Below are 17,081 nucleotides of genomic sequence, written 5' to 3' on the forward strand. Positions count from 1 at the left end.
AGGCTTCTCTGCTATGAGCCTGCTTCTTCCTCTCCAACTCCCTCTGCTTGTGTTCCCTCTCTTGCTGGCTGTCTCTGTCTCTGTCGAATAAATAAATAAAATCTTTTGAAAAAACAAAACAAAAAAACAACAAAAAACCCACAAATGTTTGGAATCTGTCACTGTTGTCTACGCCGACTTTGTTTTCCAGGTCCTTGGGCAGGGTTTTTTTTATAGTCTGTCGTGGGAAATAGTTGCCTCCCTACTTTTTTGAACAGTGATTTAAAAATCCCAAGTAGGGACGCCTGGGTAGCACAGTCGTTAGGCGTCTGCCTTGGGCTCAGGGTGTGATCCCGGCGTTCCGGGATCGAGCCCCACATCAGGCTCCTCCGCTGGGAGCCTGCTTCTTCCTCTCCCACTCCCCCTGCTTGTGTTCCCTCTCTCGCTGGCTGTCTATCTCTGTCAAATAAATAAATAAAAAATCTTTTAAAAAAATAAATAAATAATAAATAAAAATCCCAAGTAGTCCCATATCAGTCCTAACAGACAAATTACCTATTTTACATCAAATATTGTCCTAAAAGGACTGGATAAAGCACAAGAGACAAAAGGAAGCCAGGCTGCAGCTAGCTTTAAAGAAGTGACTTTGCTGGGATGCCTGGGTGGCTCAGTCAGTGAAGCGTCTGCCTTTGGCTCAGGTCATGATCCTGGGGTCCTGGGATGGAGTCCTGTATTGGGCTCCTTGCCGGGCAGAGAGCCTGCTTCTCCCTCTGTCTGCTGCTCTCCCTGCTTGTACTCTCGCTCTCGCTCTCTCTGACAAGCAAATCATAAAAATAACTTTTTAAAAAAATGACTTTGCTGAGCTTTGCCATGTTGTGTTAAACCACCCAGACCCAGGAAGAAACGGTGACTTCTTCCATCCTCAACGTGCACAGCGCCTCGGGTGTGGTGGGGTTCTTGGCATAGCTGTGCCTTGCCTCTGCACAATTTTGCCTGTCATCAACGGAGCACCTAAAACTTAACTCCGTGTTTTTAGTTTGCTGGTGAATAATTCAGTCTGTAACCTGCGAGAAAGTGGAGGTGGGCTACTAAGCAAATTCTGAGAGCTGGTAAAGGTTGCACGACCCCCAAACCACAGCCACAAAGCTCTGAATGTGTTCTGCCTTGGCTGTGGGCTGTGGCACGACTGTGTTGGGAAAATTAAGTCATTTTATTTTGACTGTATTTTTTTTTTCTTAAGACCTAAGAATGCTTCTATTTTTTCCCCCAAAGCTGTGAATGAACTCAGGAGAAATAAACAACATTAAGGATTGAAGATTTAGCCTGTACGAGCTGGCTGCTGGAAAAAGTCAGCAAAGGGTTTCTGCTTTTTGTGCAGTCTCATTACGATCGGAGTAGCTTATATCTTCAATGTTTTTCTTTTTCGTGACTGAGAGGAGTTCCAAGTTAGATAATAGTTTGGCTATTTTGGTTTGATTCTAACTTCGGTTCACTGTGGAGAAATAATATTACTGATGAGATGAGGAATGTGTTTAGTGTAATAAAATCCTGCTTTCATGTAGTCCCATTGCATTTAAATAGATTTTATAAGTATCAACCCCTCTTCCACACCATGGTTTTTTTGTTGATTTGTTTTGTTTTTTCACAGTGCTTTATACCATTATTCTTTACCAGCAAGGAGTACAAGCATTAGATGAAGAGAAATGCAATGACTCCTCATACCTGCTAGAGTTTTTTTTTTTAGGCCAGATGCAGTATGCCTTATTCTTAAATACAAACCTCAATAAGCAAGATATAGGTTTTCTTAGCGTGTGTCTCAGACATAATAAATTATGCCCCTCAATAGGTTTTGTAATTTAAAAAAAAAAATTTTTTTTTTTTGCTCTTTAGAATTATTCCGTTTGTTGATTTTCAAGTTACAAAAAAGGAAAATGATCTGGATTTATAAAGCGTTATGACTCACTCGAAAGCATCCGTGTCTGCTGGATAAATTGTTCTGCTTTTCTAAGGACTTGGCCCCAGGGACTTCGCAGGGGTGCAGGCCACCGAGATGGTAGCGTTCGCCGTGCCGCACACTCGGCTCCGGCCCGCGGCTGTCTGCCTCTTGGGCTCCGAGACTCTCTAGGTGTTTCTCTTCTGCGGCCTGCAGCTGACACCTGCTCCCGTCCCCTCTATCACAGCTGCTGCACGACCCCCCCTCCCTGCAGGAGCACGTGGCTGTCCCCTCCAGGGGCCGATTCCGACTCTGGGGAGAGCAGGGCTTCTGGCCATCAGAGAGCGTCTGAGGCTAGTAGTGCGGAGAGGGCATGACCCTGAAAGATGCGGTCAGGCCTGCAGGACTTGGGACTTGAGAGGGGCTGAAAGGGGACGTGCAGGTAGGCACACTAGCAGAGTCCTGAGCAAAGGGATGTTCAGAAGACCGCGTGAGTGTGTAGTGTCCCCACATGGTGCCACGGACTCTGACACAGAAGATGTGTGTGTGTCCGAGTAGGACGGGAATTACCCAAACCAGAGGCTGCCGTTGGGCTTACGTGTATGTGACCTTCCAACATGATTTTTTCTCTCACCTCGTTTTTAAAAGCCAAGAACTGCCAGCCTTTGAGGACCTAGGGAAAGTACCCGTAAAAATCCAGGTGGTCAGGTTTAGAGCAAGAAAAAAAAATCTCCCACTGAGTGCCAGTTTCCTTGGAGCTGCCCGTGGTAAGCCCTGGGTGTCAGGCGCCCCTTCAGAGGGGAGTGCCTGCCACTTCCCTACGGACGTCATCCGGAGAGCTGCATCTTCTGTATGTGTGGCCCGTTCCTGACCTCATGAGCACTTGCTGTGCACCCCAGAGCTGCACGTTCCCCCCGCTGCTTAGCTAGGCTCCGTGGCCTGGACCTTTGACACCTGTCTTTATGTTTTCGGGCTGCTGTAACAAAAATACCACAGACTGGACAGCTTATGGACAGTTATTTCTCACAGCTCTGGAGGCCCCAAGTCTAGGATCAACGTGGTGGCAGATAGGTGTCTGGTGAGAGCCCCTTGCTGGTGTAGAGACAGCTGTCTTTCCACGGTGTCCTCTCAGGGTGCAAGGGGTGAGGGGGCTCAGTGGGGTCTCTGGTGTTCCAGCACCAATCCCCTTCCTGAGGGCTCCACCCTCCTGACCTAATCCCCTCCACACACAATGTCCCACCTTGCAATATCCCATCGGGGATTAGGTCTCCACATGTCAATTTGTGGAGGGCAGAAACCTTCAGTCAATGGGAAGATCACTGAAAAGAAGAAAGCCCTTGTTATGGATGAGGTCAGTTTCAGCAGTAAAAAGTCGAAGGCTTGCAGGGAGCTCCGCGTGTCCCGAGGGAAAGGTGAACGTAAGTTTGGCTGGGTTCCCTCTGAGTCGCGCCTCTCTCGTCTTGCACAGCGGCGAGTTATCTAAAGGACCCAGCGCTGTGTCTTTGAAATCTCAGTAGGCTGGGCACGTCCATGAAAAATAAACAGCCATGTGTTCTCAAAACCGGGGACACTTTGTTCTCGTGTCCAGCAGTTCCTCTTCCTGTTTCATGATTGCCTATCAGCCCTTTCAGATGGCTTTTCTACTTTGAACACTGCAACACTGAGCAATCCCAGCCATGTCTGTCTAACGGTCGCGGCAGTGCTCCCGCCGTTGGTGTTCAGAAGCTCTGGGAGAAGGCTGAGAGCCCAGGCAGCTTGGTGCGAAGCCTGCCTGGGGTGCTTTTGCTCCAGCCGCTCTTGCCATTTCTAAGACTGACCTGAAAGACCAGGGCTGTGGTGGAGTTTTCCTCCTGTAACCCTAGCACAAAGGCAGGGCCTTAGACAAAAACCTTGCGCTCTTTGCCGACTGTCTTCCTCCCCGTTCACCCTTTGCAGAAATGTTGCCTAGCGCCTTGTGACAGACATTGGTATAGGAGGGAATAAGCACAGATCCCATCTGGGCTTTGTCCTCACGGACGTGCTGGTCTTGCTGTGGAGCTAGAAGCCTAAGCAGAGGACGGTCAACAGGGTTCGGAGCTGTGCTCGGCCATACACCCAGGATGTTTGGGAGGCCAGGAAGAGGGTGTGTGGTGCCGGGGTAGGGGAAACGGGCCTTGTGCGGGGTCAAGCCAGGCACAGTGTGTCCATGTCGGTGATGGGGTTGGGGGTGTGAATGGACGGGACCCAGCCAACACAGCCCGCAGACAAGAAGGACCGTTTTCTCCGGGGAGAAAGAACAAAGGCTTCTTAGTCGCGGCGGGTGTGTGATGTCGGGACAGAACTCCTGGTGCCCAGAACAAGGCCTGATTTGCATGGTAATGCTGGGCTGTATTAGACACAGTGGTTCCACCTGGCCCGCTGGGCCTTCTGTGTAGCTGCCAGCAACCGCAGAGACTTCTCTGTGCGAGGCTGCCTGCTTTTTGCTGCGCTGGGTGGGTTTTGCATGGCAGGAAATTACAATGAAATTTTGGAGGTGTCTTGTTTTTTTGTGTGTTCACGAGAGCTGTAATGGTTTTCTTGGATACTTGTAATCCTTTCTCCAGAACAGTGGTTCTCAACTAAGGATGATTTTTTTTTTTTTTTTTTTTTTTTTTTTTTTTTTGGTCCCCGAGGGGACATTGAGTCGTATCTGGAGACATTTTTAGGTGTGACAGCTTGGGGTGCCGGATGCTACTGGCATTTCATACGAGGAGAGCAGGGATGCTTCTAATAAACATTTTGTGCCCAACACAGCCTCGCACAACAAAGAATCATCCAGCCCCAAGTGTCAGCAGTGCTGAGGTAGAGAAATGGGACGTGAGATTGCACTGTTCGGCTGTCCCGTGTTTTACTTTTTGGACATGTGGGCTGTTCCGGGGTGTGAGCTGTTATTGATGGTGCTGGTATGGACATTCTCGTATGGGTCTTTGACGTACAGACGCGTTGCTGAGTTACAGGGCATGCAGCCTGGCTTCCTGAGTGGGCCCAGCGTGCAGCAGGAGCAAGGACTGGGAGCAGCCCAAGTGTGCAGTGGCAGATGGAAGAAGGAAGAGAAGGCGGCACATCCGTGCAGTGGAACGTCGTCCAGCTTTGGAAGGGAAGGCTGCTGAGCGTCACATGCTGTAGCACGGACGAACCTTGAGTCCTGTGAGCAGACAAAAGGACAGTACTCTGTGACTCCACTTACACGAGGTGTCTAGAGCAGTCCGGTTCATGGAAGGAAAGAAAGAATGGTGGTTGCCAGGGACAGGGGGAGAAGGGGAGCGGGGCGTTGTTTGGGTGTAGAGTCAGTTGTGCAGGATGAGGTCACAGAGATCCGTTTCGCACAGTGTGGTTATACTTACCACTCCCGAACTGTGCACCTTCACCACGGCTGGGAGGGTAGATCGTGGGTGTGTGTGTGTGTGTGTGTGTGTGTGTGTGCGCGCGCACAGTGACACACTTGCAGGTGCCACCCATTTTCCTTTCGTGCACAGCGGTGCTGGAGGGGCGGTGCTGTGGTTCCATCCGCGTGTGGGCTGCATGGAGCAGCTCTGCACACTGGCACGGACCCCCCATTTCCCGCCAGAGTGCGCTCGGGACACAGGCACCACGAGCATCACAGACCAAGAAGATACCCTGAAGGAGTCCGAGCTTCTGTAGTTGTGGGAGAAAGTCTGCCAGGGCAGGCTGCGCAGGACGAGGGCCTCCGAGCATCCACGCCCATCCGGCTCAGGGAGCCTGAGGGAGGCAGGCCCTTCTGTGCGGCCAGCCCCCCACGGGCCTGAGCCAGGCATCCCCCTGTGCGCCGTGGGTCTCGGGGTCCCAGCATGAAGAAGGGCGTGTGGAGCGATGGAATGGGAAGACCCGCTGCAGTGTGTGGGGCCCTCGGCCTCCGTCCCTGGCTGCGTGTGACCTCGTACAGACCCTTGTCAGCCGTCGAGAACACGGGTGCTGTACCGTTCTGCCTCCCAGCCCCAGTCAGCTTCTTTCTACTGAAGAGCCATGCACAGATGGAGATTCTAGAAAACGTAGTTCCCGTTTTAACCCAGAGGACCCACCGCTGATGTCCAAGCTACAAACACCAGACTTCTACTTACGGTGTCTGTTCAAAGGGCCACCTGGGGAAATTCGTGTTCCTTTTTTTCCCTTTGCTTGATTACACATCTGCAATATTTAAACCAGGAGGCGTTTCAAGAGGCATTTGTGTCTCACCCTGAGAACTTAACTACCACTTAAATCAGGCTTTTTTTAAGTGGGGGAGATGTGGCCTGGTTTCTGCCTGATCCACTTAGGCTAAATTTTTGTAAAATACCCCATTTATATATTGCGATTTTGTCTACTTCAAAAGTTTTCTGTAATGCTATAACAGCTAAACAGGGGGAAAAGGAAACTTTAGGTTTAAAGGAAACGATAACATCTAGGTTAACTGAGCTTCAGGATTTTTTTTTTCCAGGCAGCCTCATAAAAGGACTTGCAAACCATTCTACCTCAGTTAATAGCTTGGAGCATTGTAAATGAAGCCTTCTCCCCGACCACGTCCGCCTTGCCGCCTTGCTGCCTCACGTTAAAATCAAGAAAGGGATCATTTGTCACTGAACTTAAGAGTCCAGAAGCCTAGGGGCGCCTGGGTGGCGCAGTCGTTAAGTGTCTGCCTTCGGCTCAGGGCCTGATTCCAGGGTCCTGGGATCGAGCCCCACATCAGGCTCCTCCGCTGGGAGCCTGCTTCTTCCTCTCCCACTCCCCCTGCTTGTGTTCCCTCTCTCGCTGGCTGTCTCTCTCTCTGTCAAATAAATAAATAAAATCTTTAAAAAAAAAAAAGGTGTCCAGAAGCCTAGCCAGCTAGTCCCACCTTGTACACTCACAAATTGTAAGTGAAATAGTTTGTGACTATGCTTCTATAACACTTTAGAGCTTAAAAATGTTTTGAAATTTTTTTTAGGTGACAGAGACAAAAGTAAGTGACTTTCTCTAAATTGGATAGTTAAGTAAGTGGTGGAGGCAAGTCTTACGTACTAGATTTCACACCCATTGTTTTTGGAGTTTTTTTTTTAAGATTTTATTTTTAAGTAATCTCTACACCCAGGGTGGGGCTCGAACTCACAACCCTGAGGTCAAGAGTCGCCCACTCCCCTGGCTGAGCCAGCCAGGTGCCCCTCGCTAACAGGGTAATGTGGTAGTTATAATTAATACATTAAGTTGAAACTTTCCCTGATGCTCCTCGTCTCTCCTCCGCCCACCCCACCTACCCACAGCATAATACAGTTTTGCTGCTCGGGCCCCATGCGTGTCTGTACTGCACTTGTCACCTGGAGTTTTTATCTGTCAAGGTCCGGTTCGGAGACAAACCGTGCGGTAACTTGAGCAGGAAACACCTCCTGTGAAGCAGGATTCAGCACGTTGGCCAGATACCAACACAGCATTCCGTCTCTGTCTTGTCAGTTGTGCGAGGTGGAGCGCGTGCCGTAAGCTGTAAAGCCCACCAACCCTTAAATACTTATTACTGTATGGCTCCATTTTATAGAACGGTTTGCTGGGCCCCAGTGCAAAAAATTAACTAGTAACAGATAATTAGTCAGATTCACAAGTAATCACTCCTACCTGTCCCAGGTAAAGGGAACTCTTAAAGAACACACAGCAGGGCTGTAACGAGCAAGCTCTGCCTCCAGGACGGAGGAAGGGGGAGCTCAGGAAGCAGCCCACGCCTCCCGGCTGAGCCTCAGAGCTACATGGAGCAGGTGTGCCTGCAGCCCGCTGACCGTGGGGACATTCCCTGAGCCACGCGGAGCTGGCCAGCCGCAGGCTGCCCCCCGCTGCTGTGCAATCTCACCAGGGAGCAGGCCGGGCTGGTGACGTGCCTGTGGAAATGCCTCCTGGGAAGGTACTCGGGTGATGTTGCTGGGGCTCACCCGGAGGCCGCCCGCTGGCATGTGCCACTGGAACTCGCCAGGAAGCCACCGTGGTGCTGGGCGCTGCACGTGACCGCCACGTCCATGGCAGCAGGCCTAGAGGAGAGCAGACTGGAATTGCGAAGGGAAGGCCTGTCCTCCTCCCGTGTCCCTTCCACGCCCTCTGCTGACCGTGCTCATCGCGGGGCCAGCCAGCAGAGCGGGAATGTGTGCAGGGTCCCACTGCAGTGTCTCGGCACGGGGCTGTGAAGTGCGCATCTGGGGCCGAGGCAGCACGTTAGGCGAACCGCCGCAGTGTTGGAATAAGTCGTTGACAAAGCCTTGTTTCTCCTCCTGGCTTGTAACCTCCCTGACATATGGTGGTGTTCAGAAAATGCTCCCTGAATGTCACTTTCCAGACAACGTCCCTTTCACAGACAGGCCTGTGTTCCCTGGAGTGCAGTGATGATCTGGTCAGATACAGTCCTCATGCTCTAGACCTTTGCCCTGTCTGGAGGAGGCGCATACCTCAGGCCTTGCCCTGCCCTAGGCGGGCAGTGGAGCCTTGGCTCAGAATGAACGCTCCTCTGGTACGCCATCCAGCTGGCCTCCCTGATGCAAACCCCCTCCCTTCCCCGTTCCTCCGTGAGCGGGCCTCCCTTTTTCTGTTTAGACCCCTGGCTGCTAATTGCAGCCTCCAGATCTCATCCGGCTCTTTTTTTTTTTTTTTTNTTTTAGATTTTATTTATTTATTTGACAGAGACAGAGACAGCCAGTGAGAGAGGGAACACAAGCAGGGGGAGTGGGAGAGGAAGAAGCAGGCTCCCAGCAGAGGAGCCTGATGTGGGGCTCAATCCCAGGGATTCGGGATCACGCCCTGAGCCAAAAGCAGACGCTTAACTGCTGTGCCACCCAGGCGCCCCTCATCCGGCTCTTTTGATGGGCTTTTCCCTAGAGATCTGTGTTGGCACATGGGTTCATCACGCAGTCCCCTCTTCCTTCCATGCATCTCGAGGCCTAGCTCTGTCCCCTCAGCTGCCGTGGTCCCTCTATCCAGGCCACATAGGCCTTTCCTTGTGATAGGGCCTCATGTGACAAACATTCCTGTTAGAGAGGCTGAAAGGAGTGTGTGAAAATCTTCAGAGCAGACTCTCATGTTCCTAAAAGCCTTGGAACAAACACCAGCTTGCTCATTTGTGTCCAAAGCCTGTGAGGTGCATTCTGGTTTATTTGCTTAGTTTTGAGGAGGCATTGTTTTATCTTTTCTCTTGCTTTTTGATTTAGGTTCTCATCTATGAGGAAAACAGTTTTTTCTTTCACCACTAAGATTTTATTGGCGGTTTAGATGATGCGTACATGGACATTTCATTTTGTACACTTTTTAACGTAGATAACCAAAGATCTAAAAAGCTGTAGTCCATGATTCTTTCCTGAACTGTTGTTCCAGTGACTTTCCAGCTTAAAATGTGGAGGCAGATTTTCCTTCAGAAGATATCAAGTACCAGTATATTCTGTGTTGATAATTGTTCAATCACAGATCCCGCTCATTCACAATTCACAATTTACTCTCCTTAATGCATGTTCAGATTGCCAGGTTTTCCAGGCATGTTGACAAAGTGTTGAGGGAAACTGCACTAGCGTGCTCAGGGACTGTGAGAGCCAGGATCAGGGAACGGTTTTCTTCAGGAAATGTGGGGATAGAAGCAACCTCCAATGTTCAGGACACATTAAATACACAACCGTGACTCCAAATTGCCATGTCGTATGCTTTTATTGGCCATGAAAACTGCTCCCCCACCCATGGAATGTCAGGTTGGCCCCCAGACAGCCAGAGTCCTCTGGGGTTCAGTATCCCACTCTTGTCTGGTTGTACCAAAAAATAAGCAGCAAATGATTTCACCTCTTAAACAAACAAACATTTACCCGTAACTTGGATGAGGGGCATTCCCACCTTAAAAATATTCGTAGAGCTACTAGGGGCACCTGGGTACCTCAGTCAGTTGAGTGTCTGACTCTTGGTCTCAGCTCGGGCTGTGATGTCAGGGTCGTGAGACTGAGCCCCGTGTAGGGTTCTCTGCTTAGCACAGAGTCTGCTCGATGTTCTCTCTCTCTCTCTCTCTCTCTCTCTCTCTCCCTCCCTCCCTCCCTCCCTCTCCCCCCACTTGCACAGGATTGAACACTTTCTCTAAAATAAATAAATCTTACGAAGAAAATGTTCCTAGGGCTACTAAAAAGCTTACATTTCCAGAATAGCGATGAGATCTTCCTCTGGATTGTACTAGGAGACAGGGCCCACCAGTAAGACACGGGGGTATGATCTTAGACTGGTCTTCCTCCATTTCTCCTTCTCTAGAGGCTGGACTCTCCTCGAGCTTTAGTTTCTTCATTTTCTGTACGTAGATCTTTAGTTTCTTGGTTAGCCCCTTCAGCCTGTTTTCCCTTGTGTTGGCACTTTTTTGTTTGAAGGGTTTTGCTTCGTTTCCACTTTAGCGGGAGCAGGGGTAGCCGACAACTTGCGGATCTCCTCTGGGCCTCCCTCACTACCCATCCACCTGAGTTGACCTTTCTTATGGGCATCTTGGGCATTGGAGAGGCTGCCAGTCAGTGCCAAGATGCTGGAGAGAAGGAACCTTCTGGAAGCTGGGCTGCCTGGCTGGTATGGCTCCTCCCGCCGCAGTGGGGAGCTGGTAATGACGACTTGTGAAAGTCTCCACACATCTAGGTGGAAGTTTCCAGTTTTCAATGGGCTTCTCTGTTACCAAAGATACACACTCAGATTATTGCACAACTTGATACTTCCCCTGGGTGAGTCAGCTTTCCTTTCTGAACCAACTGGGCTCCAGGAGAATGAGTAAAATACTCAAATTAAGCAAGCTGCAGCAGTAACTTCGGGGATTTTCCTGTCTAACAGAAGGCATTGCTTTGTCGTGGAGTGCCTGTTGTCTGGACAGTGAAGCATTCTTGAGATGGAACTGATAAATCACAGGTGTGATTCATGGCCTTTGAAATAGGATATTGGACTTAATGTTCTTCTTTCATTTTGATCTCTGGTCGTTGTGATTTTCTGAATCACTGGAGTTGAACACCTCGGCACCACTGGCCTCATTCTTCCTTTGGTTTGTCGCGTCATCTCCAACCACATCGTGAGAGCTTCCCTTACAGCTTCTAGAGTCCTTGCTCACGTTCGTTCTCTGCCCTGTGTTGCTGGGAGCCCTTGTTTCTATTCAGTGCCAAGATGGAGTCAAGGATCTTCTTCCTTGCCGTTTCGTTCTTGGGCAGGAGAAATTTATTTTGCATCTGCCTACAAGATGAATCTTCCAGCAGTATTTGCTTGAATAATGTCACTTCCCTGCTTCCACGCCCTACCTTCTCTGGGCCCCCACTGCCTACAGGATATTGTCCAGATTCTGATTCAAGGTCAAGTTCCTAATCTTCCCCCTTCTGGCCTTATCTTCAAACACTCCCTTGTGAGAGCTTTACACCCTGCCAGGCTGACATTCCTCCGACGCGCCTGGGCTTCCTGCCTCTGCCCCTGTCTTCACGTCAAGACCCCACTTTGGAATGTCCTCCCCCATCCACGCTCCTCCTTTCAAGTTGTGTTCGTGGCCCTTCCTATTTGTGAAACCTCATTTCCTCCCCCGAGACAGAGGTGAACGCTGCCCCTCGCATTCCCACTGCACTAGACGAGAGGCCTTTCGGCCTGCCACCGGACTCGATTCGTTTGCCTTGGTGGGTCTTCATTCTCGGTCATCTGTTACGCACCTTCACTGAAGTATGAAAACTTTGTTCCAAAAAGACTCTCCTTCACTGTTTCCCTCCCTGCTGTATCCGGCCAGAACATTTCCGTAAGAAGGATAAGACGTTCTGCACATGGTGGGACATCTGAGTCTTCCCTGGGACTGTGGCTGTGAGTCCGCCACATGGAATGCAGGTTGATAACTCAAGGTGTGGAGTATGTGGCCTGGCGTGGGCACTTGGGGCTTTCATTCTGTGCGTGGGAAGGGCGTGGCACATGGGCCTGCATCGTGGGCATGGAAGGATTTGTCTCTGCCTGCCTGCCTGCCACTTTGCACGGGGACTTTTCTGAGTTGGAGCCAGGGACCTCAGGACCTTTTCCTGACTGCTGTCAGCCGGAACTGCCCTATGGGTGGCCCCGGTGTCCCACAGACGTTCGGCAGCTGCCTCGGCTGGGTAACAGTGCCCCGCGCCGTGACCCAGTGATCATCGATGCCGCCTGTGTGATGCACTGTCAAATCCCGGCCCGCAGCGTCCTTATCCTCCACGCGAGCGCGCACATCTGCTGTATTCTTCAGCATGTTCAAGCCTAATGAATCCCACCTAAGGGGAGATGTTTGGGGGCAGTGGGGGAGTATAGAATGGAAGTTTTCACTGCTGCTTTTTCTTTTATGGCTACTTTCCCCGTAAGCACAATAAATTTCAAAGAGAAGCTTTCTTCTGGCAGGGAAGCCAAGGGGTGGCTAAAAACCCAGCTACTTTATCTCCCAAACCCAGACCCGTCTTTCTCTGGGAAGTGTAGGTGGAGCGTGACCAGGCAGAAGGTTGCTTTGCAATGCAGTCCTCATTTATAGAGGACAAACTTGAGGAGTCTTCACCGATGAGAAGACATCACAAGATCTTCGTGGTGAGGCCAGACTAGATGACAGTGTCCCCCAAGAGTCTCACAGAGCTTGTTCATAGAGAGGGGTTTGTGGGAATGAGACTGAAAAACCCACCCAGTGGGAGCCGAGCCAGACCCCGTGATGTGTCCCCTCCAGGGCGTGCTGCCTTCAGCTGCCCTACGACCCTGCAGGGCGTTCATCCTACTGGTTTTCCCTCAAGACTGTCTTGTGATACACCAGTTCGGTGGCAGTCATGGTAGGGAGGACCCTGCCACTCACGCTTGTAGCGGGTCAGAATCCTTTTGTCGTTGGATACTCAAGAATGTGTGATTACTCTAAATGTATGTAACACGGAACTTGACCATTTTAACCACTTTCAAGAGTGCATCTCCGTGATATGACATTCGCATACTGCAACCATTAACCGTTGTTCCAGCTGTTCCATCTTCCCAAATTGAAATTCTGTACCCACCAAACCATAATGCCCACTCCCCCAGCCCCTGCTGACCTTTATTCTTTGTGCTGTCTCTGTGAATTGGCCTCTTCTAGGTCCCCCATATGAATCACACAGTCCCTGTCTTTCTGTGGTGGCATTTTTCACTGCATGTCACGTCCTCAAGGTCCATCCATGTGGTAGCAGGTGTCAGAACATCCTTTCTTTTTAAGGCTGACTTACATTCCATTGTATGGATGTACCACATTTTCGTTATGCATTTACTTCTTGATGGGCATTTGAGTTGTTTCCACTTGGAATGCGTAACCGTTGAAAGGTGAAAACAAAAATTTTTTTAAAAGATTTTATTTATTTATTGGACAGAGAGATAGCCAGCTAGAGAGGGAACACAAGCAGGGGGAGTAGGAGAGAAAGAAGCAGGCTCTCAGCAGAGGAGCCCGTGGGGCTCAATCTCAGAACGCCGGGATCACGCCCTGAGCCGAAGGCAGACGCTTAATGACTGTGCCACCCAGGTGCCCCCTGAAAACAAAATTCTGTCCTGAGAAATTGGTGATGGAATGAATAGTACTTTGTAAGCGTGCATTTCTGAAACCATTCAAAATACAGGCCAGGGCGCCTGGGTGGCTCAGTGGGTGAAGCGTCTGCCTTCCGCTCAGGTCATGATCCCACGGTCCTGGGATCGAGCCCTGCATTGGCTCCCTACTCAGCGGGGGCCTGCTTCTCCCTCTCCCTCTTCTGTGTACATGCACTCTCCCTCTCTGTCTCAAATATTTTTTAAAAATGCAGAAGCTCAGGCCTTATCCTGGACCTGCTGATCAGATCTGCATTTTAAACCCTGGGAGATTTGTCTGCACATTACAGTTTGATAAGCGTTGGTCTCTGAAGCCTAGAAATGTCTTCAGAGCAGGAACTCCACCTTGCAAGACCCACTGTCCCCCCACACTATGTACCAAGTTGTTTGTGCACGGTCCTTGCTCAATAGCTACGTATTAATAGAGTAAATACCAACTCTGAACTCCCCCATGTGATGGCCTTTTTGTACTCACCCCACCAAAGCATTGAACTGCTAGTATTTAGGCAGTGGTTACTAGGTGCAGACCTAAGTTATGGTCTGCATGCCTTCTTGCTGTTTTCTAGATTTTTCCCTTATAATCATATTATACCCGATGCTTGGGAAGCGGGGAGGGAGGAGATGAAACGGATCCAGGTGCCCCTTGAAGGACTGCCACCTACCTAGAGAGCTGCAGCCCTCAGGTCCCTGTGTGGGGGACAGGTGCTGTGGACCCAGGTAGTGACCCCAGCTGGAGCGTTGGTAAGCTTCCCCTGGGGCTTTCCCCACCCCACCAGCTTCGCCCACCCTCCTCGGCAGTATGCACTCTGATGGTGGCGGTGGTGTTGGTGGCTTCTTTGACGCTCACGCTTCCTCTTTTATCCCCTGCCCTTCCACCGGCCCCTGTTCTGCCAAAGCTCTAATTACTGGGGACCCAGGGTTTCCTTCTCTGTGGTTCTCTGCCCGTGGCTCTGTCTTCCATTTAGGTAGTGTCCTTCAGTCTCCCCACCCCTCTCGTCCTTAAATATCTTGTGCCAGCGGTCTCTCCATGTGTAGGCCACCTGTCGCTGGGAGCTGTCCTCCCGCTGCCAGCTGCCCACTGCCCCCTCCACCAGGAGGCCCCTTGGCCTCTCCCATGGGGCACGTCAAAACCCACGCTCTCCACCGCGTGTTACTTGCACCTTGCCTCTACATGGCCAAAGCTGTAATCTTGGGCAGGTGGAAACTTACCATCTGTCTGTTATTACGTTGGGATAAAATTGTCTAGACTTTTGAAACCAGTTATTAACAAAAATATGAAGCAATCCATTCAGTGAGGAGTAGTCATTTAGTTTTGTTGATGGTGTTGACTTGCAATGAATAATTGCCTTGTGAACCGAAGAGTTCAGCTGCCTCGGATCTAGGTGGAGGTTTTGGGAAAATACCATGCATTTGCAGAACCGAGGCATCGGCAGTCGCGTAGCACCCAGCTTTTTAGCTACAGAGGGAAAACGCACTGCTGTAGCACTTTGTGAGGGCTTTAGAAGTCATTCTTAGCTTAGCCATGGCAAACAGTCGAGCTGCGAACTTGTAAACTGTACACAGATAGGCTCATAACCGTTAAACTTTTCTCACTAGTTTTCCTAGCAGTTTGTAAAGACAATAGCTTTTTCGTATAAAATCGGGGTTGGCAAACTTGTTTTTGTAACAAGCCAAGTAGTAAATATTTTTGTCTTTGTGGGCCACAATACTCAGTTCTGTCCTGTAGCAGTATGTAAACAAGTGGGTGTGGTTGTATTCCAGTAAAATTTTATTTACTGGAAAAAAAAAAAGGGGCAGCTGGCTGGGTTTAGCTCATGGGCCATAGCGTGCCAAGCACTAGTACAGAAAGCGGGGTGGGTTAGTTGCTGCTGAGTCGATCATTCGTGTATCGGAAAAACTAGGATTAAAGATCGAGATGTCTCAGGATTAAAGTTATCAAATGGGCAACATTCAAGCTTTTCATGAGTCAGGACGTGTTCATACATACGTGTGTAGCACAGAGTCGTGAATGCCATAATATGCACGGTGTGGCATAATCTAATTAGGACCGTAATCAAAGAAGTTGTTAAGTGTTAGGGATGTGGAGGAATTGGAGCATTCGTACGCAGATGGCCTGTAAAATGGTGCAGCGCTAGGGGACAGCCTGACAGCTCCTCGAGCCCTCACCACACTCGCTCTATGACCCAGCAGCGTCATTGCTAGGTGCAGACCCACGGGAAATGAAGACGCATGCTCACACAGAAACTTGAACACCCGTGTTCATAGCAGCATAATAGCCGGAAAGGAAAAACTCCAGTATCCAGCAGCTGACGAATGGAGAAATGAAACATGGTATTCCATACGACAGAATATCATTCAGCCATAAAAAGGAATCAGGTTCTGACAGGTGCTACCGCATGGATGAGCCTTGAAACATTATGCTGAATGAAAGAAGTCAGTCACAGAATGTCACATGTTGTAGGGTTCTTTTTTTTTTTTTTTTGAGATTTTATTTCTTTATTTTTGCAAGAGAGAGAGAGAGCAAGCATGGGGGACGAGGAAGAGGGGCCAAGGAAGAAGCAGGCTCCCTGCTGAGCAAGGAGCCTGATGCGGGACTCGATCGCAGGACCCTGAGATCATGACCTGAGCCAAAGGCAGACGGTTCACCGACTAAGCCGCCCAGGTGTCCTGTAGGATTCTTTTTATATGAGCTGTCCAGTACAGACAAATACATATAGACAGGTAGTACGCTAGTGGGTGCCGGGGCTGGAGGGGATCGGGAAGTGACTGCCCACGGCTACCAGGTTTCTTCTAGGCTTAGGGAAGTGTCCTGAAACGGGACGTGATGCTTGCACAGTTCTGTGAGTGTACTAAGTAGCCATTCAGTTGTACATTTATATGGGTGAGCTTTGTGGTATTTGAATTCTGTCTCAATCAAGCAGTTACAAAACCTGGGTATGGGATTAATGTTATGAGAAGTAGTAAATAATGGAAACAATCCGTCCTTACTGTTGGGATGAAGGAGATCCAGAAGGCAAACCCGTATCTTTGGATCCGCTGTTTCGGGTCATGACTGTTCCTGAGCACTCATGCTCTTTTGTGTTCCCTTGGTGAATGGTAGCCCTCATCTGCCCCTGCAGAAGCCATCCCGAGTAAGAATCAGTGCAGCCTCAGGGCCCCGGAGGGGTTCGGGCTGATCCCAAAGGCCGTCCTGGAACCTGTGGGTTTAGAAGCTCATGAGACGTGCTTCTCTGTTCCAGATTGAAGAAGGAAGTAAAGCTGCGGCGGTGGACAAGTTACTGGCTGGGGACGAGATCGTCGGAATCAACGACATTGGTCTCTCAGGGTTTAGACAGGAAGCGATTTGCCTGGTGAAGGGGTCTCATAAAACCCTGAAGCTGGTGGTGAAAAGGTGAGTCCCATGCCTCATGCCATCTTTACAAAGATAAGTGAGTGAAAAAGCAAAATGTGAAGCGTCTTGGCTGATCTGTGTCCCTGCAAGCAATCCCAGTTTGGACTTGAGGTGTGTGTGTGCACGCGTGTGCGTGCACCTAAAATTCTATTTCTTGGCCAAGGATGAAGTGTGTGTGCACACATAGAATAATATCTCTTGGCCAAGGATGAATCCAGTATCAAAAACTTAAAAGATGCCTCCTTGTAT

At 49.9% G+C, this 17,081-nt stretch overlaps 1 protein-coding gene across 1 annotated transcript in view; it reads left to right on the forward strand.

Annotated features, from left to right (window-relative positions):
• SHROOM2 (shroom family member 2) overlaps nucleotides 1-17,081 on the forward strand; it is a 152,929-nt gene that overhangs the window by 33,052 nt on the left and 102,796 nt on the right. Inside the window, exon 3 of the mRNA XM_034649886.1 lies at nucleotides 16,681-16,832. Coding sequence (XP_034505777.1) covers nucleotides 16,681-16,832 — 152 coding nt within the window. The remainder of the gene's footprint in view (nucleotides 1-16,680; nucleotides 16,833-17,081) is intronic.

This window comes from Ailuropoda melanoleuca, chromosome X (assembly GCF_002007445.2).
Source record: "Ailuropoda melanoleuca isolate Jingjing chromosome X, ASM200744v2, whole genome shotgun sequence".
Lineage (NCBI taxonomy): Eukaryota > Metazoa > Chordata > Mammalia > Carnivora > Ursidae > Ailuropoda > Ailuropoda melanoleuca.